The sequence below is a fragment of the Staurois parvus genome, unplaced genomic scaffold, assembly GCF_062004578.1.
Source record: "Staurois parvus isolate SC_StPar_1 unplaced genomic scaffold, SC_StPar_1.0 ptg000066l, whole genome shotgun sequence".
NCBI classification, from domain to species: Eukaryota; Metazoa; Chordata; class Amphibia; order Anura; family Ranidae; genus Staurois; species Staurois parvus.
The window spans coordinates 2,669,351-2,689,536 of NW_028317862.1; the positions used below are offsets into that span (position 1 = coordinate 2,669,351).

At 42.8% G+C, this 20,186-nt stretch overlaps 2 protein-coding genes across 3 annotated transcripts in view; one reads left to right on the forward strand and one right to left on the reverse strand.

Moving 5' to 3' along the window:
- Window positions 1–631, reverse strand: part of ANKRD45 (ankyrin repeat domain 45) — a 251,929-nt gene extending 251,298 nt beyond the window's left edge. The window contains exon 1 of one of the 2 annotated variants that reach the window (XM_089668890.1): window positions 507–631. The gene's annotated coding sequence lies outside the window, so the exon portion shown is untranslated. Of the gene's footprint in view, window positions 1–64; window positions 209–506 lie in introns of those variants that run through there. The other variant, XM_089668889.1, reaches the window with a different exon arrangement.
- The window catches only part of KLHL20 (kelch like family member 20), a 79,361-nt gene continuing 59,365 nt past the window's right edge, over window positions 191–20,186 (forward strand). The window contains exons 1-2 of the mRNA XM_089668886.1: window positions 191–333; window positions 19,420–19,607. Coding sequence (XP_089525012.1) covers window positions 19,585–19,607 — 23 coding nt within the window. The 5' untranslated portion in view covers window positions 191–333; window positions 19,420–19,584. The remainder of the gene's footprint in view (window positions 334–19,419; window positions 19,608–20,186) is intronic.

Here is a 20,186-nt window from a genome sequence, read left to right on the forward strand (position 1 = left end):
TCACACAGCACACTCCATCCTCTATATACTCACACAGCACACTCTACATACACACGCAGCGCACCTCTCGGCTTCTTCTTATCAGCCACGTCCTCCAGCTCAGTGAATGGAGAAGAGCTCGGGAGACGCGTTGCCATGATAACCTGCTCAGCCGGAAGTGCGCTCCAAGCCTCGCTGTGGGACCGGCCGTACGACGTTCTCTCCGGTGACACAGCTGCTGCTCCAGCAGGGGAGAGGAAGACTGAGGCGGCGGACTACTTCCGCTTGGCTTTCCAAGGAGGACAGAAGACTCCGGCAGAAGAGCTCCTGTGTGCAGTCCTGAGGGGTGGACAGGTGAGGAGGCCATGAGGGGCTGGGAATGTGAGAGGAGCACGCAGTATAGGGGCTGGCAGTGTGTGGTCCTCTGTGTATATCTATGGGGGGGACCCTGATACACTGAGGGGAGGGGTGTGACTGGTGGTCTGGGGGGAGCACACAACTTCCTGTGAGGACACCCCATGACATACCTGTGTCGGTGCAGACCATGGGGGGCTCACACAGGGGTGTAGGATTCTCATCCGTACTGCAGCACAGTGGATTAATGGCTGGCACTTCTGCCTTGGGTCAGATCCCAGCTAGGACTCTGTGGCCTCTTTCTCTGGTTTCTGACTGGTAATCCGCGGAGGATGGTGCTTTCGGCAGCAGCTGGTCCACTGTTATCATGTGACCGGGGGGGGTATGCTGCCTCCTATACACCTGTTTGTAGAGGAATTTCACACTGGAATCCCTCTCCACAATGCTGCAACCATGTCCATCAGACAGCCCCATTCACTTGTATAGATTGCAGAATCACCTGCCAAGCATGACATGCGCTGATTTTTTTTTTCTTTTTTGCAAAAATACCCACCTCAGCTCAAGCGATGCGGCGTCCCCAAGCTCTCTGCGTGGCCACTGACCTCATCGGGCAGCCAGATTCCAGGTCTCGATACCTGGCTGCTGTGATGGCTGGGGATGGCATCACTCCCGCTCATGCAGTCAGATTCAGCATTGCCAGACTTGTACAGTGAGCTGCATGTCTCTCTGTACAAGGATGGACAGGCAAGTAACTTTCACATAGAAGAGACAAAGCATGGCTCTTCTGCATTGATTGCTGCCTGTTTGCCCTTCTTTAATTCTGGCCTTTTAAGTAAGCTATATTGTCAAAAGTATTGGGCCAGCCCTCCAAATCATTGGATTCAGGTGTTCAAATCACCTCCATGGCCACAGGTGTATAAAATCAAGCACTCAGGCATGCAGACTTCGTCTACAGATATTTGTGAAAGAATGGGTTGCTCTCAGGAGCTCAGTGAATGCAAGCTTGGTACCGTGATAGGTTGCCACCTGTGCAATAAGTCCATCCATGAAATTTCCTTGCTACTAAATATTCCACACGCTCAATTGTTAGTGGTATTATAACAAAGTAGGAGCAACTGGGAACAACAACAACTCAGCCACAAATTGGTAGGCTACATAAAATGACAGAGCAGGGTCAGAGCATGCTGAAGCGCAGAAGTCTCTAACTGTCTGCAGTGTCAATAGCTAAAGACCTCCAAACTTCATGTGGCCTTCAGATTAGCACAACAGTGCATAAAGAGCTTCATGGAATGGGCTTCCATGGTTGAGCAGCTGCATCCAAGCCTTACATTATTATTATTATACAGTATTTATAAAGCGCCAGTAGTTCGCTCAGCGCTGTACATTAGAAGTGCAATGCAAAGCGTCGGATGCAGTAGTGTAAAGCACGCCACCACTGGACTATAGAGCAGTGGAGACGTATTCTCTGGAGTGACCAATCGTGCTTCTCTGGCAATCCAGTGGACATGTCTGGGTTTGGCGGTTCCAGGAGAACGGTTCTTGCCTGACTGCATTGTGCCAAGTGCAAAGTTTGGTGGAGGGGGGATTATTGTGTGGAGTTGTTTTTCATGAGTTGGGTTTTGCCTCTTAGTTCCAGTGAAGGGAACTCTTACGGCATCAGCATACCAAGACATTTTGGACAATTTCATGCTTCCAACTTTGTGGGAACAGTTTGGGGATGGCCGCTTCCTGTTCCAATATGACTACACACCAGTGCACAAAGCAAGGACCATAAAGACATGGATGAACAAGTATGGGGTGGAGGAACTTGATTGGCCTGTACAGCATCCTGACCTCAACCCGAGAGAACACTTTTGGGATGAATTAGAGCAGGGACTGTGAGCCAGGCCTTCTTGCCCGACATCAGTGCCTGACCTCACAGATGCACTTTTGGGAGAATTATCAAACATTCCCATAGACACACTCCTAAACCTTGTGGACAGCCTTCCCAGAAGAGTTGAAGCTGTTATAACTGTAAAGGGTGGGCCAACTCAGTACTGAACCCTATGGACTAAGACTGGGATGCCATTAAAGTTCATGTGCGTGTAAAGTCAGGCCCAATACTTTTGGCAGTATAGTGTATATGTGAACCCTCACCTTGTAAAACAACCCATTCAGGTTAAAATAGAAATGAAAGGCAAAACATTTATGTATAGATACAGCGGGTAAAATATTGAACACATCCCCATTTTTCTGTGTAAATATATTTCTAAAGGTGCTATTGACAAGAAATTTTCACAAGAAACCAAAACAAATAAGTTCAGAAATTAATTTATGTGTATTAAAATGGAATAACACAGGGAAAAAGTATTGAACACATGAAGAAAAGGAGGTGCAAAAAGGCATGGAGAGCCAAGACACCAGCTGAAATCTATCAGTAATTAGAAAGCAACCCTGCCCTTGTCAATACTAATTAATAGCTGATTCAGTCTCAATTGATGGCCTATAGAAAGGTGTCTCATTACCAAGGTGTCACACAAGAAATATCTCATGATGGGTAAAAGCAAAGAGCTCTCACGACCTTTGCAACATTATTGTTGCAAAACATACTGATGGCATTGGTTACAGAAGAATTTCTAAACTTCTGAATGTTCCAGTGAGCGCTGTTGGGGCCATAATTGGGAAGTGGAAAGAACATCATTTCACCATAAACCGGCCATGACCAGGTGCTCCTCCCAACATTTCTGACAGAGGAGTGAAAAGAATTATCAGAAGAGTTGTCCAAGATCCAAGGAACACTTGTGGAGAGCTCCAGAAAGACCTATAATTATCAGGTACAATTGTTTCAAAGAAAGCAATAAATAATGCTTTCAACCGCCATGGCCACAACATTTAGACAAGCCTCTGAAATATTGGGAGAATATAGTCTGGTCAGATGAGACCAAAATGGATCTCTTTGGATAATACACACAATGTTTGGAGGTCAAATGGCACTGCACATCACCCCAAAAACACCATGCCAACAGTGAAGTGTGGAGGAGAGAACATCATGGTGTGGGGCTGTTTTTTCAGCATACGGTTCAGGCAAACTTCATATCACTGAAGGAAGGATGAATGGAAAAATGTACCAAGACATTCTTGATAAAAATCTGCTTCCTCCTACCAAGATGATGATGAAAGAGGGTGGACATTTCAGCAAGATAATGATCCCAAACACAAAGCCGAGGAAAACTCAGATGGATTCAAAGAAAAAAAAAATAATGCTGCTAGAATGGTCCAGCCAATCACCTGACTTGAATCCAATAGAAAATCTATAGAAAGAACTAAAGATCAGAGTTCATAGAAGAGGCCCACGGAACCTTCAAGATTTGACGATTGTGTGGAAGAATGGGCCAAAATCACACCTGAGCAATGCATGCAATTAGTTTCTCCATACAGGAGGTGTCTTGAAGCTGTCATTACCAACAAAGGATTTTTTACCAGGTATTACATTTCAGTTATTGTGTTCAATACTTTTTCCCTGTGTCATTCCATTTTATTACATTTAACTGCTTACCCGCCGCCCTATAGCAGAAATACTGTTACAGGGCGGCAGGGGTGCTCAAAATCACGTGTGTATGTGTATATGTGTGTGTGTATGTATGTGTGTGTGTATATGTATATATGTGTGTGTGTGTGTGTGTGTGTGTGTGTATATATATATATATATATATATATATATATATATATATATATATATATATATATATATATATATATATATATAGTATTTTTCGCTCTATAAGACGCACTTTTTTTCCCCCAAAAAAGGGGGGGGGGGAATGTCAGTGCATCATATGGAGCGGCCAGTCTGGTATTTCCGCCGCCACCATGTCAGAATACCGGGCCGGTGACTTCTGGGACACATGACAGGTCCCAGAAGGCGCCAGGCCATTCACAAAGCGCAGCGCTTCTCGCACATGCGCAGTGGGCACCCGGCTGTCACAGAAGCCGGCGCAGGAAGAAGCCAGCGTGCCCACGCTAAAGAAAGGACAACTTCATGTACCCGCTCCCCCTCCCTCCCCAAAGGTCCGCAGTCTCTGGTCATCCCCTGTACTGTGTCCGCGGTCTCTGGTCATCCCCTGTACTGTGTCCGCGGTCTCTGGTCATCCCCTGTACTGTGTCCGCGGTCTCTGGTCATCCCCTGTACTGTGTCCGCGGTCTCTGGTCATCCCCTGTACTGTGTCCGCGGTCTCTGGTCATCCCCTGTACTGTGTCCGCGGTCTCTGGTCATCCCCTGTACTGTGTCCGCGGTCTCTGGTCATCCCCTGTACTGTGTCCGCGGTCTCTGGTCATCCCCTGTACTGTGTCCGCGGTCTCTGGTCATCCCCTGTACTGTGTCCGCGGTCTCTGGTCATCCCCTGTACTGTGTCCGCGGTCTCTGGTCATCCCCTGTACTGTGTCCGCGGTCTCTGGTCATCCCCTGTACTGTGTCCGCGGTCTCTGGTCATCCCCTGTACTGTGTCCGCGGTCTCTGGTCATCCCCTGTACTGTGTCCGCGGTCTCTGGTCATCCCCTGTACTGTGTCCGCGGTCTCTGGTCATCCCCTGTACTGTGTCCGCGGTCTCTGGTCATCCCCTGTACTGTGTCCGCGGTCTCTGGTCACCCCCTGTACTGTGTCCGCGGTCTCTGGTCACCCCCTGTACTGTGTCCGCGGTCTCTGGTCACCCCCTGTACTGTGTCCGCGGTCTCTGGTCACCCCCTGTACTGTGTCCGCGGTCTCTGGTCACCCCCTGTACTGTGTCCGCGGTCTCTGGTCACCCCCTGTACTGTGTCCGCGGTCTCTGGTCACCCCCTGTACTGTGTCCGCGGTCTCTGGTCACCCCCTGTACTGTGTCCGCGGTCTCTGGTCACCCCCTGTACTGTGTCCGCGGTCTCTGGTCACCCCCTGTACTGTGTCCCCGGTCTCTGGTCACCCCCTGTACTGTGTCCGCGGTCTCTGGTCACCCCCTGTACTGTGTCCCCGGTCTCTGGTCACCCCCTGTACTGTGTCCCCGGTCTCTGGTCACCCCCTGTACTGTGTCCCCGGTCTCTGGTCACCCCCTGTACTGTGTCTGCAGTCCATTGGTTCAGAATATTTTTTTTTCTTGTTTTTCACCTCTAAAACCTAGGTGTGTCTCATGGTCAGGTGCGTCTTATGGAGCGCGAAATACGGTATATATTTGCATTTCCAGGTAGGGGCATGTGGCCTCAGCTTTCATTCACCAGGTCCCGGCCAGCGATTACTCGCTGCCACCCGGTGGTCGCCAAGTATTCCCGACGGGGGGAGAGAACTGTATGTAAACAATAGTTCTCTCCCCTGTCAGCTCCAGCACACTGCTTTGTATGACTCTGCATAGCAGAGCCATACAAAGCAGTTTGCTTACAGTTGAAAGCACACACACAGTTTAGCCCTTTGATCCCCCCACATGTAAACCCCTTCCTGCCCAGTGCCATTACTACAGTGTCAGTGCTTTTTATTAGCACTGGTCACTGTATTGGTGTCACTGGGGATGTCCGTGACACCAAGTCAGTTCCCCCCAGTGTCAGAATGCCCGCCGCAGTCCCGCTATAAGTTGCTGATCACCATCATTACTAGTTTAAAAAAAAAAATTAAATTCCAGTATCTATACTTCCATTTGTGAATGCTATAGCTTTCAAATAAACCAATTCATTTACACGTACTGGGATTTTTTTTTTTTTAGCAAAGACATGTAGCAGAATACATTTTGTCCTAAATTTATGACAAATTTTTTTTATTAACTGGACATATTTAATAACAAAAAGTTAAAAAAATATTGTTTGTTTGTTTTTTTTCTCAAAATTGTCGGTCTTTTTTTTTTTTTATAGCGCAAAAAATAAAAAATGCACAGGCGATCAAATACCACCGAAAGAAAGCTCTATTCATGGGAAAAAAAGAACATAAATTTAATTTAGGTTCAGCGTTGCATGACTGCGCAATTGTCAGTTAAAATAACGCAGCGCTGTAAAGCAAAAAATGGCTTGGCCAGGAAGAGGGGTAAATCCTTTGGAGGGCAAGTGGTTAATTTCTGTAAGTATTTGTTTTGGTTTGCATGGGTTGTTACTGACGTGGTGGAAATTTCATGTCAGTAGCACCTTTTAGAAAAATATTTGCCAAAATAAATGGTGAAGTGTTCAGTACTTATTTTACCCGCTGTATAAGGCCTCGTGCACACTGGACGCTGTTACAGCTGCTGCTTTTGGCATTTTTTTTCTACAGCCAGTAAACTCCCCAGCATGTTATCCTATGTTGCATGGAGGAATGTAGCGCTACTCCCATAAACTACATTTCTGTGCTCTTAAAGTCCAAAAAACACAGAGTTTTTGGTGTGTGCAGTTTAGTTTCTTCACTATTGTACACAGTTTATGTACTCAATTATTTGATCACCTAATGGGGTATTTGCAGTTACAGGTGTGTATTGATGTACACGTTTGCTCACATTTTTTAGATTTTTTTCACGAGTCAATTATTATTTGAATGTGATTATATATTTTTACAGCTGGAATTAATATTTTTCACCATCACTGTTGAGCCTTTTTTGTGTTCACATATAGTAGTGTCACTTGTTATTAATTATTATTTTGCATGATTTCACTTAATTTGGCACTATATTACATATAGTATATGTATTTGTTTTCTCACTTATATGTATTTATATGTAGTAGTTTTATGGGAGTAGCGCTACATTCCTCCATGCAACTGTTTTACATGATGAGTGGTATATGATTTAATGTTAGCAGCAGCTCCCAATTAGGTTGCTTACACCATTAGTGTTTGAGCGCAGGAGGTTCACACCATTATGTTATCCTATGTGTCCATGCACACATAGGCTTTAATTAGTTTTTTTGGCTGGGAAAAAAAAACAAAACTAGTGCTTTCTAGAGGGTTTTTTTAGCTGGTAAACGCGGTAAAAGGCTACAAACTGGCATTTTTTTGTCAATTTTTTTTTTGTTGTAAAAAAACACGGCAAAACGCTAATGCAAAAAATGCTGAAAAACTTGTGTTTTTAATTAGACTTATACAGCTAACGATAACAGCGTTTTTAAAATTCCCAGTGTGCATAAGAACTAAAAGATATGTATAAATAACTTTGTTCCTTTCTTTTTTTCAAAAAGTGAATACCCCTCTGTTCTCGGCTGCATCTTAGAATCTTATCACAGGTTCTTCGAGACCTGGGGAGGAGAAACAGCAACACACTGATTTTCCAAGTGAATGGCTGCACAGAGGGGAGGGGGGAGGTGTCGGCAAAAGTCTGATCTTTGGAGGAGAGCAGGCTCAGTTCTTAGCACAGCCAGAACACTGACTATGTTGTGCTCTCTTGTCTAGTGTGGCCAGTTTTTAAAAGGAAAGCAGAAGGACTGGTAAGAACACCAGGGATTTCTCACAAATGAAGCAATACAAAAAGAACAGGATTCTTTTTCATACAAGTACATGGTATAGCAGGTACATATCAGGAATATGAAATGTTGGGTTTACATATTCTTTAACTGCCTGTTTTTGCCATCTGACAGTACCCATGTGAAAGGGGACCATCTGCATGTACTCACCATGCTTTTGTGTGAGTTTCTTCACACACTCCAAAGACATGCTCCATGTTGATTGGCTCCTGTCAAAAAAAACTAGGGCCTGTATGTATATAGGCATGTGAGGTGGGGACCTTAGTAGGGATAGTAAGTTCCTTGAGGGCAGGTGTTCTAGCAAATACGGTACATTCATGTTGTATGAATGTAAGCGAACAAATGTTACATTTGTACAGGGGACAGACAAGATTATATGTAGGATCCTGCTGGCAGTAAGAGCCAACAAAAAATTATATGTTGGGGTGAATGAGCGTTAAGAAGTTAAAGCAGAACCCCCTTCATGTAGTTGTCCACAGGCTGGCTGTAATGAGGCCATTTGCTGGTTCCCTCTCTATTGAGCAGAGTAGTGATGTAGTACTTGGCAGATTGAACCAATAAGCAAAGTGGAGAACCAGGAAACCGACACCCCTGGAAGTGTCAGATTCACGTCTTCAGGTGAAGGTTTCTCTTCATTACGGCAGTGTTTAGCAATGCAGACATCAGGATAAATATTAACTATCTTTTTCCAGTAGACTTTTTTTGCATTTATATTTTACTAACAGGCATTTAAAGGGGATGAGGCTGCAGGAAAGCATCCAGTGCCTGTGTTCCTTCAGCATACTTGGGGCCCCAGTGGAAATCACAGAAGTGAATAGCTACGTGCTATCTATTATTATTTATTATTATACAGGATTTATATAGCGCCAATGGTTTGCTCAGCGCTTTACATTATAGTGGGAGACAATACAGTAACAATACAGTTCAATACAAGAGGGATTTGGGGGCCCTGCTCCTTGGAACTTACAATCTAGGAGGGAGGGGTTAATGGTACAATAGGTAATAACTGGGCGATGGAGTGGTTGGAAGAGTAGAGGATTCCAGTATTAGCAGAGGGTGGTATAGGCTTCCCTGAAGAGATAGGTTTTCAGTGATCACCGAAAAGTAAGTAGAGTAGGTGATAGTCTGATAGATTGGGGTCGGGAGTTCCAGAGGATGGGGGATGCCCTGGAGAAGTCCTGGAGACGAGCATGGGAGGAGGAGATAAGAGAGCTAGAGAGTAGGAGGTCTTGCAAGGAGCGGAGAGTACGGTTTGGGTGGTATTTAGAGACAAGATCAGTTATGTAATTTGGGGCAGTGTTGTGGACGGTTTTATGTCAGTGTTAGAGTTTTGAATTTTATCCGTTGGGCAACTGGGAGCCAGTGGAGGGATTGGTAGAGAGGGGTGGCAGATACAGAACGGTTAGTAAGGTGGATGAGTCTGGCAGCAGCATTCATGATAGACTGGAGTGGTGATAGCCTGCGATGAGGTAGGCCAATGAGGAGGGAGTTACAATAGTCGAGGCGTGATATAACAAGGGAGTGAATACGTTTCCTTAGTGGTTTCTGGGGTTAGGAACGGTCATATCTTACAGATGTTGCGGTGGTGAAGTCTACATGATTTTGTCAGCGATTGGATCTGGGGCTGGAAGGACAGATGGGAGTCTAGGATTACACCTAGTTCCCTTGCATGAGGGGATGGACTGATGATTGTGTTATTGATATTTATGGTGAAGTCAGTGGGGGTGGCACGGACTGGGGGGAATACTAAGAGCTCGGTTTTGGAAAGATTGAGTTTGAGGAAGTGGAGTGACATCCAAGCCGCTATGTCACTTAGTAGGCTAGTGATGCGAGTGGAGACTGAAGGGGTGAGGTGAGGGGTAGACAGATTTGCGTGTTATCAGCATAGAGATGGTAATTGAAGCCGTGGGAGTTTATCAAGTAACCAAGGGAGGAGGTGTAGATGGAGAAGAGAAGGGGTCCAAGGACAGAACCTTGAGGGACCCCTACAGAAAGAGGGAGTGAAGAGGAGGTGGCAGCGTTATAGGTAACACTGAAGGAGCGCTACGATAGATAGGTCAACCAGGAGAGAGCGGAGTCTCTGAGGCCAAGAGAGTGGAGTTTTTTGAGGAGGAGGGGATGGTCAACCCTATCAAAAGCCGTGGAGAGGTGCAGTAGTAGGAGTATTGAATAGTGGTTGTTGGTTTTAGCAGTTAGTAGATCATTAGAGAGTTTCAGTAGGGCAGTTTCAGTGGAGTGTAGAGGGCGAAAGCCGGACTGTAAAGGGTCGAGAAGGTTGTTGTCGGTGAGGTGGGAGCTCAGATGATTGTAGACTAAGCGTTCTAGAAGTTTAGAGGTAAATGGCAGCAGGGAGATGTCATAGGTTGTTCAGGTTGGTGGGGTCCAGGGAGGGTTTTTTAAGTATGGGAGTGATGTGCGCGTGCTTTAGAGGGGAGGGTAAGGCAGCTGTAGAGAGGGAAAGATTGAAGATGTGAGTGAGGGAGCATAGGATGGAAGAGGAGGGTGGCTGAAGGAGTTGTGAGGGGGCAGGTGGGGAGGCGGGCTTCTGAGAGAACCTTAGTGACCTCTTCGGTAGTAGCGAGGTCAAAAGAGGAAAGTGTTGAGGGAGGTTTAGTATGAGGAATGCTTGGTGGGGTGGATGTCTGTGTAGTGGCGATGTCCCTACGAATTGCGTCAATCTTGTTTTTGAAGTGGTTTGCAATCTTGTGGGCAGTGAGTGAGGTGCTAGGTGGAGGCGGAGAAAGTAGAGAGTTAAAAGTAGAGAAGAGCCGACGAGGACTGGAAGAGAAGGTATTAATGAGAGTGACAAAGTAGGCTTGTTTAGCAGCGTGAAGGGAGGAAGTATATGTTAAGAAGGCAGATTTATACAGGGTGAACGCTTGGTGGGATTTTCTTTTTTACGCCATAATCGCTCCAGCGCACGACTATGTCGTTTGAGATTTCTGGTGTGGTCAGTCTGCCAAGGTTGTAGCGGTCTGGGCCTGATGCTTCGTGTTGTTAGGGGAGCAAGCGAGTCTAAAGCGGATGAAAGCGAATTGTTGTAGACAGCAGTGCCCAGGTCAGGGCAGGACAGGGGATTGATACTGTCATAGAGTTGGTCAGTTGCAGAGTGGAAGGGAGCCGGGTTCAAGTTTCAGAGATTTCTGCTGGTAATTGTTTGCCGTTTGGAGGGATAGGTGTTTGAGGACGAGGAGACTGAAGGCTAAAAAAATTTTAATTGTTTAAAGTAGATCGTAACCAAATTGATACATTTCATATATCATTTTAAGATCTTCATGTGCTTTCAAAAGTTTTTTTTTTTTTTTTTTAAGCTTTTTAACCCCCCTAAGCCCTATTATCCTGGGAGGACATCATATGCCATCTTCCCAGGATTCTACTTCACGCTCACCCCATGGGCCGCACTCCAGCGTGTTCTGTCACCCGCTGTGTCCACCGGACATTTTCTTTTAAAATTTATTTTCCAAAAAATTGTGACAAAAAATTACTCTAACGAGCAGGGCCCTCTGTTTCCTCTTGTACCAAATTATATTGTAACTGTAATGTCTACCTTCATTTTGTAAAGCACTGAGCAAACTGCTGGCGCTATATAAATCCTGTATAATAATAATTACAACTTCAAAAAACTTGCCATACCTCTTACTAAATACCTTGGACTGTATTTTCCAAAAAGGGGTCATTTGGGGGAAATTTGTATTGGTCTGGCATTTTTGGGCCTCAAGAAATGAGATGGGTCGTCAATACATCAGGACTAATCGATTTTCAGTTATATGTATCTTAGATGATGGACTCTTAACTTTCCTACAGACTAAATAACAAATACTATTTTGGGTTATTGTCACCAAAGATATGTAGCAGTATACATTTTTGCCTAAATTTATGAAGAGCAGTTATTTATTTGCAGGATGTTATAACAGGAAGAAAAACGTGTTTTCCCCCCCCCAAAATTTTCAGTCTTATTTTATGTTTTTATTTAGCAAAAAAACTTAAGAAAACAGCGGTGATTAAATAAACTAAAAACAAAATATCACTGCGCTACCCCACTTAAAATACCTATAAATATGTGTCCACTCACACTATGTTCACTTCATATTGAATAAGGATAAAAAATTAGAAAACCACAAAAGCTTAGTGACATCTTGTTGCTGCCTTCCACTGCACTGTGTTCCCACACCAACAAACAACGAAAATCAGTGCAGCGTATCAATTCAATAACATATAATGCATTAATACAGGGGTGTCAAACTGGCGGTCCTCCAGCTGTTGCGAAACTCCCATCATGCCTCTGCCTTTGGGAGTCAGGCTTGTAACTGTGAATCTTGCAATGCCTCATGGGGCTTGTAGTTTGGCAACAGCTGAGGGGCGCCAGTTTGACACCCGTGCATTAATACAAATAAAATACTATTAATATTATGCCATAAATATAAAATGAATGGTCATAATAAATCTGTGCAAAAAGAAACAAACGATATGGCGACTCTTGTGTTTCTGGGCATGATGATGTCACGCGGGTACCACTTCTGATGCTTTTTGTCACTTCACACCCGTACTGTACCCGTGTGATGTCAGCACATCCAGAAACACAAAAGTCGCCATACCTCTCTTGTGGATGTCCATACTTGAATACAGCCTGTAAAAGTTTCTTATGCATGAGATTCAGTGCACTGAATGGAGAGTGTACTTAGTTTGTGAGCATTATTTTAATACATAAAATAAATGAATTCTCAGTGGAAGCATATTACGCTATGAGAGATTATTTGTCCTTTTACATCTTACCGAGGTGATAAGGTTACTCCTTGAAAATCAGCAATTCCATACCCAGTATATGGAAAGGTGCTTTCTGACCTTGACCGATAGGTGGGTCACGGCGTGAATGTAGGTGTCAGTGGAGGCAGGCGAAAGTGCACAGAGGTGGATTGCTTGGATAATTAATATAATTGCCGGTGGAAGATGGAATCACATTAACACAATTGTGTGGACTTTTATAGCTTTTTTTTTTTGGATAATTTTTCACAGACATTTTTTCTTTTTTTAACGGATTTATTATGAGCATTAATTTTATATTTATGGCATCATATTAATGGTATTTTATTTGTATTCATGCACTGCATGTTATTGAATTGTTGCGCTGCACTCTTTTAGATTTTCACAGTAGTGATGAAATACCAAAGGAAAGAAAGGTCTGTTTAGTTTTCAAAATGCTAAAAAGTTCTGATACAGTGTTGCACAGCCGCGCATTTGTCATTCAAACTGCGACAGTACTGAAAGCTGGCTTGGGCGGGAAGGGGGTAAAAGTGCCCAGTATTGAAGCAGTTAAATATGAAGTTTTCAGTAAAAAAAAATATAAAAAGTTATCCTGCCATGTAAGTCCTTTGACAGGCACTTTCTGCTATAGGTTAATGACTAATACCCATTTGTGGTCCTGTGTTGTCAATCTGTAACATTCATGGATGAGAGGTACTTTAAATTTTAAGTGAAGATCAGCTTTTAGCACTGAGATGTGTGAGAAAAGACGTTCGGACAAATGGTCTTTGCCCAAATGAACTGACTCAAGTTAAAGAATTCTATACTTGTAGGCGGTTTTATAGTCCTCCCTTGTGTGGCTTACTTGTATCCACAAGTATAAAAGAAAAGTAATGATATTGCCTGTAACAACTGGATTGGAAAAGTTTTCCTAGTCCTTATCTCGGAAAGTTTAAAGTTATGTTCAAATGACAGCATGTTTATACACTAGTATACAATATACCAGCTTAGCACATTCAGTGCATCAAAAATGTGGTTGTTTGCTCTCCCTCACATTCGTCATCAGTGCAGATCAGATGGAGCAGAGCCACCTCTTTGTTGTAGAGGAATGGGCCCAATTTAAAAAAAAATAAAAGCAGAAATATCAATTTGTCAAAATTGATATTTCTGCTTTTATTTTTTGAAGTGAGAAGTATCAGTTCTGACAACATTGCCTATTTACATAGCTGCTCTGGGCAGTTTCACCACTCATTTTTACATAGTTTGACATATGTGAAAAGAAGAATCTGTGCAGTAGATAGGGTTGCCAATTTATACAGGCCGCTTGTTGCATTCCTTTTTTGTATAATAGTCTTCAGCTTATTGTGCGTGCCAACAGCTGCAATCCCATACAGCACGGGTGTCAAACTGGAGGACCTCCAGCTGTTGCCAAACTACAAATCCCATGAGGCTTTGCAAGATTGTCAGTTACAAGCATGACTCCCAATGGCAGAGTCATGATGGGACTTGTAGTTTCGCAACAGCTGGAAGGCCGCCAGTTTGATACCCCTGCCATACAGGAACCAATGCATGTTTGTGTTCATTATTACATGTTTTGATGTGCAATGCATTTTCATTCATTTTGTTGGAAGATTCAACCGCCAAAGGAACATTTGGTGCAGTTAGGGAAGGAAAAAAATAACTGCTTGATAACTTACTTTTTCAGACATGGTTCAGCATGGCAGTCCATTGCTGACCTCCTGAAAAGGCCAGTTTCCTGTCTGTTACTGGTCTAACTACTTTGAGACACTCATCTGAAACAAGCATGCATATCTGGAATGTTGAACTCCTAATTACATAATTGCTTGAGTTGAGTCAATGGTTTGGCCTTTCTTCTGAGGTTGGTAGGGGTGTCCTGAGCAATGAGCAGCCCAGGTCAGGCAGCACTTAGAGAGGTACATACTGTAGATAGAAAATCTATAAATAAAAACGAGGACTGATCCTTAAAATACATCTATCATAAGAGAATTCCATAGGCTACTTTTGCTGAACTCTTTTTTTTTTTAGATTTTTTTTGTTTATTGGCTGTCATCCTGATGCTTGGCTTGAATGCCATCCAAAGGAGTCTGCCATTCATATAGTTGGTAGTACTGCTTTGCATGGAGATTGGGCTGATGCAGCTGCTTTGCCTGAAGGTGCTGGAACTGTCCTGCCGGATAGTTGGGCTGATGGCGCTGCCTCTATGGAGTATTTTGTTACTTTAGCCATTAACGTTTATTTGTGTTTAATAGTAGTTTAAGGCTACGTTCACACTAGCTTTGTCAGCAGGCATCAGACAGGCGTTTAGGAAGCGTTTTTAAAGAAAAATGAAAATTCTGCACGTGGGAGCACACAGTGCTGTTCACACTGAAACGTGCGCGGCGCGGGCAAAACTGATGCCTCATGTCGAGTCAGGAGGAGTTGAAGCCTCCCATTCAAGTCTATGGTGCCACTCCTCAAACGCCTGGCAGGTGTCTGCGGGGTGGTTGCGACGCAGCTGCGAGGCGTTTGCAGAGCGTTAATACCATTTAACTTCATTATAGGTGTTTGATAGGCGTTTGCCAAGTGTTAAAACCACACCTCAAACGCCTCAAAACTGCGCATAGGGTGTTTGGGGAGCGTTAAACGCTTCCCAAACGCCTGTCAAATTCTGTAGGGGCGTTTGGCAAGTTAGAAATAAAGTCAAGTGTTAACGAGCCCTCATAGACTGTGTGTTTTCAGTTCGATTTTGTGAAAATAATTGTCTTGAGTTTGTGTAGCAATATATATTTTAGTAATTCAAAGCTAAACAAGTAATATATAGCCTAAAGTAAACAGGTGAAAGGTTTGCAGTAAGGCTTTGTTCAAATATTTGCTTACAAAATGTTGTTGTTTTTTTTTTTTTTTTTTTTTTTTTTATCGCATGTCTTTTTAAAGAAAACTAGCCTTTTCTTTCTACACATGCTAATTGCCTGCCTGTCACAATGACCAGTAAGGAGTATGTAGCCAAGATTTGTCTGCGTTAATCTGTGTTCCTAATACAGAAAGTACTGAAGCCTATACAGTATTAACAGTCGGTCAACTGGAATTTTCAGAAAGCCAGGACTGTATGTATGAAAACTGTACTATAAAAAAATGGTACATATACTTTTTTCTGTTGTACTGCTTTAGGAAATCACTTCTTTACAAGACACAATTCACATTAGTTACTGTAAGAGAAAATGAAGTTCTGTTTTTCCAGGATCCAGTTAGATACTCTAAAAACCTTAAGAGCATGTAAACATAGCTAAACCCGCTTTAACCCCTTTACGACTGCCTAACACATATATGCAACATCTTGGAGGTGAGCATTAATACTGGGTGCCACATATAATGTGTTCCTACATTTGTGCCTGGAACACGCTCCCAGCACTGAGACTGGGCTGTCTGTGACCGCCCTGAGTCTCCTAAGAACGATCAGGACCCAGGGGAACCGGATCCCGATCACATGATGGCTGTGAAAGCCTCTGATTGGCTATCACAGTGATCATTCATTCTGCAGCTGGTGCCTGTTTTGTGTCTACTCTGAAGAGGAGAGACAACAGACTTCTCTGCTAGGAAGGAGGAAAAGATGCAATGGGGTTGATTTACTAAAACTGGACAGTGCAAAATCTGGTGGTACTGTGCATGGTAGCCAATCAGCTTCTAACTTCAGCTTTATTTATTTTTAATTAAGCTTTGGCAATAAAACCTGGAAGCTGATTGGTTTCTCTGCAGAGCTGCACCAGATTTTGCACTCTCCAGTTTAATAAATCAACCCCAGTGTATCTATTACTCCTCCTTGGAGAAGATGTCTACGCAAATAAAGAAGTCTGTTGAAGAAAAGCCAATAAAAATTAACTAGTTCAGTGCTTAATGTAGGTGTTAGATAAGCCGGCCATGTATGGTTCAAATCCTGGTTCAGCAGGGACCGGCCAAGATTCAAGCCATGTATGGGCAGGCTGATTGTACCCAAGTTGATCCATCGATCGACTTTGGTACAACCAGCATGTCAGATTTTTAGCATTCAATTATTGCTAGCAGCTATGGCAGCAAGCAGTAATCATTTTCTTCTGCTGGCCTGGACGGCTCCCTGCGCCCTTTGCCCTCCAGCAGAACACAACAGAACTGTGGGAGGCATACCCCATTAACAATAACTGTGTTGATGGGAGAATCGAGTGGTTTTTCTGAAAGAAAATCAATTCATCTATGGTTTGCCTCGGACCTGCAGTGGTACACGAAAAATTGACTTGGGTACAACCAACATGTCATATTTTTACATATGGTTATTGCCTGTGGCTATAGCCATTAGCAATAATCACTGTGTTCTCCTGGCAGGGATGGTTCCACATGCTCCCCCGACTGGGGAACACAATAGCTCCTCTGGGAGGTATTCTCCCATCAGTACTGACTGTGCTAATGGAGCAATTGGGTGATTTTTCTTTCCTGCAACCCCTGGTTGCAGGACAGAAAATCACATCATCTTTCGCCTGCTTTTGTGGCCTTGTAAAAACTAGTTATTATCTGTTAGTGGTGGTGTCAGGGTCAGTGTGTTAGTTAGGTAAGAAAAAAGGTTTTATATTTAATGTTAGCGTTTTATTGTCAGTGTGTTTAGGTAGGACAAAAAAACAAAAACAAAATACGTACTATTGTTTCTTGGCCCTGCTATAAAGAACAAGTAAAGCACACATATGAGGTTTCGCCATGTTTGTCAAGTTGTTGTTTTTTTTGTTTTGTTTTTTTTTTTTAGATGGTGGATCATGGTGATGTCATAAAAATATAAGGTTAATTTAAATAAATATTTTTTTTTTGTTTTACTATTTTCGGACAGTTTTCCTTTCATAATAAAATAAAAGTAATCAGGAGATATCCATTACAATTTACCAACAAATGAAAATCCAGTCTGTCCTAAGTAGTTAAAATATGTACGGTTTTATGAACACGTCCAAGTTGTAAAATTGGGCTTGAACATTAAGGTTTGTTTTGACCCGGGTCATGCAGGGGTTAAGGAGGGTACTTGTAAATGCGGGAGAAGGTAATATGAGAAGCAGAGAGTTTATTTATACCAGATAAGTATATTCCAGGTAATTTCAACTGTGTTTTAAATCTTTCTTTTTGACACTGACATGTATCTTTCAGAAGCCAACTCTTGACTTTCTCTGACCCTCAGAAGTGTGGACCCCCCTCCGGGTGCATAGAAGCGCTAGTGTGAATGTGGCTTTAGGCTTTGTCACGTTCCTTTTTGGGTGACAATTTTGTAGTACAGTATCTCATATCAAGTAATGAAATACTAAATGCCATACTGCTCTGACTTTAGCAGAGCAAATTTTGACAGCTAGGTACTTTATGTTACTGTTCAGAATAAGAACCCTATTAAATAAGGCTATGGGTATGATCTGCATTCTATAATACACTGGAGTTATTATTGCTGCCCCCGCAGTCACTCTTGGAATGTTTCCCTGTATTACTCTGAGAGCGGAGCTGGATGAGTGTTGAACATCTTGCAAAAAAATGCTGTAGGGAAATGTGCAGATAATTGAAAACTTATGTAAAGAGGCCAGTATATGTATATTGCAAAAACAAATCAAGTTCTTGCTTTCACCCTTACATTTATCAATATTTAAAATTCTCACCACAGCTTTACCTAAAGCCAAGTAAACGCATAACCTATAAAGTGATAAATTCATTGTTCTTTGTCTTTTCCATATATTGAAAAATGAATACATTGAAGTGTTTTTTAAATTTTCTATTTATATTATATTTATTTTGATGTGCATTGGATTGCAAACGCTGTGTGTATGTTAGATTTTTAGCTTGGATTTACTCCAGGGGGGTATACATTGTCTGAGTCTGAGGCTTGTGTTTTTTAAAAATCATATGAAGCTAATTACTAGAGAAAAAATAGCATGAGATGCACTTTTTCATATGTTTTTCAAACATGTTTGCGTGTTTTCCAGGTGCTCCCATTTGAAGTCTTTTGGGCAAAAAATACTTCAAGCTTGTAGCTCAAAAGAAGTTTATTTGGAGGATAAGTTCACTTTTTACAAAATAATAAATGCACATTTTTTTTTCAGGCAAAAAATGTGCATTTATTATTTTTTTTACACTGCATTCTGTAAGGCATTGCACATAATATCAGCTGATCGTAGGTGCAATACCTGGAACCTGCAGACACTCAGTAGGCTGGCTGTCTGTACCTCCTGTATGGGCAGGCAGTTACTGTATGGCAGGAAGAATCAAGACTACGAGAGCGCTCACCACCGGCCTGGCAGTTCGATGAGAACTACAAGCTGTCAGCCACAATGGCTCTCAGTGCTTGTAGGTATTCATTGACAGGAAACTGTAAATAAAAGATGTGGCTGTGTGGCGGAGCCGTGCACAGCCACGCTGTTTTTGAATTGTGACAGCAGGTGCAGGAAGAAGATCCCTGCCCACTGTCACAGGGAGTGGGAATCGAGGGGGAGAGGAGACAGAAGCTGGAACATGCTACTTGTTCCACCCTAAATATGGGTGGAAAATGTAACGTGTTCCAAAGGTGAACTTTGCCTTTAAGTTTAAAGCTACACTACGCTTCGGTGAGAACAGGTATAATTGAAAACTGTGAGATTTTGGATGTTCAGTGAGATTTGAGAAACAAAATGCTCAGGTATGAATGAGACTGCTTCCTCCACAGCATAGCTGCAAGCAGTGGCCTCACCATATCTGCATTTCATGCCAATTCAACTAAAACAGGTTCAGATGTCCTTATGATGTTGTTGGCTTTTGGACTGCTTCATTGCGTTAACAGAATGTTATCTGTTTGCCGTGACTGTAGGGAAGCACATCACACAAGCACCACATGGACTGTATGAATTTGCATATATGATTATCAAATGCAGTGTTATTGAAAATGTTTACTTTATTCTTACCTTTTAGATGCAGCAAGAAGGATTTTTGTTATTGCCGAGGATCTTAAACGAGACACAACCAAAATTTGCAGTCGCTACAATTCCAGTTCTACAAAAGTCTTGGGTGACTTCATGCATCTATCTTATCTATTACTAGGTTTAAACTTGGTGTGAAGGATTCTCTTCACTGTGCATGGACAGAAAGCCAATGCGTAGGTATGTACTAGAGCTGCATGAATATTTTTAACCATAAAAAAGCTTTCCACAAAATGAAAACAAATACTTTTATAAATAGTGCTAGATATGCATTTGGTTTGATGCTCAACTTCTGTTTTTGTGGATTTTACTTCTAAGTCATCTTGTGAGTCCTACTCTTCTACTATCTGGTTTACTCAGTACTAGTTCTTCTGATGACAATCCAAGAACCCCCCCAACCCAATCTCTGACCTAAATATATTGCAGAGATATTGTTTGTCAGGTATCTGGAAGCCCATTGTCTTTCTATGGAGGCTGTCAATGAGAAACTAGGTTTCCCTGTAAGCACAGAGATTACATATTGCCCAAGTCATATGTTATCAGTGATGTTTGTGAGCGATGTTCAAACACTTTGGAAGTAGTTATGGCTGGTCATCGTAGTCATATCCAAACAAACCAGGGAGTATAGGGTGATGGAGCCCAACTAATTATAGGCTGCTAGTAAATCATACACAGTGTCTTGAAAAAGTATTCATATCCTTTGAGATTTTCCATATTTTGTCATGTTACAACCAAAAACGTAAATGTATTTTATTGGGA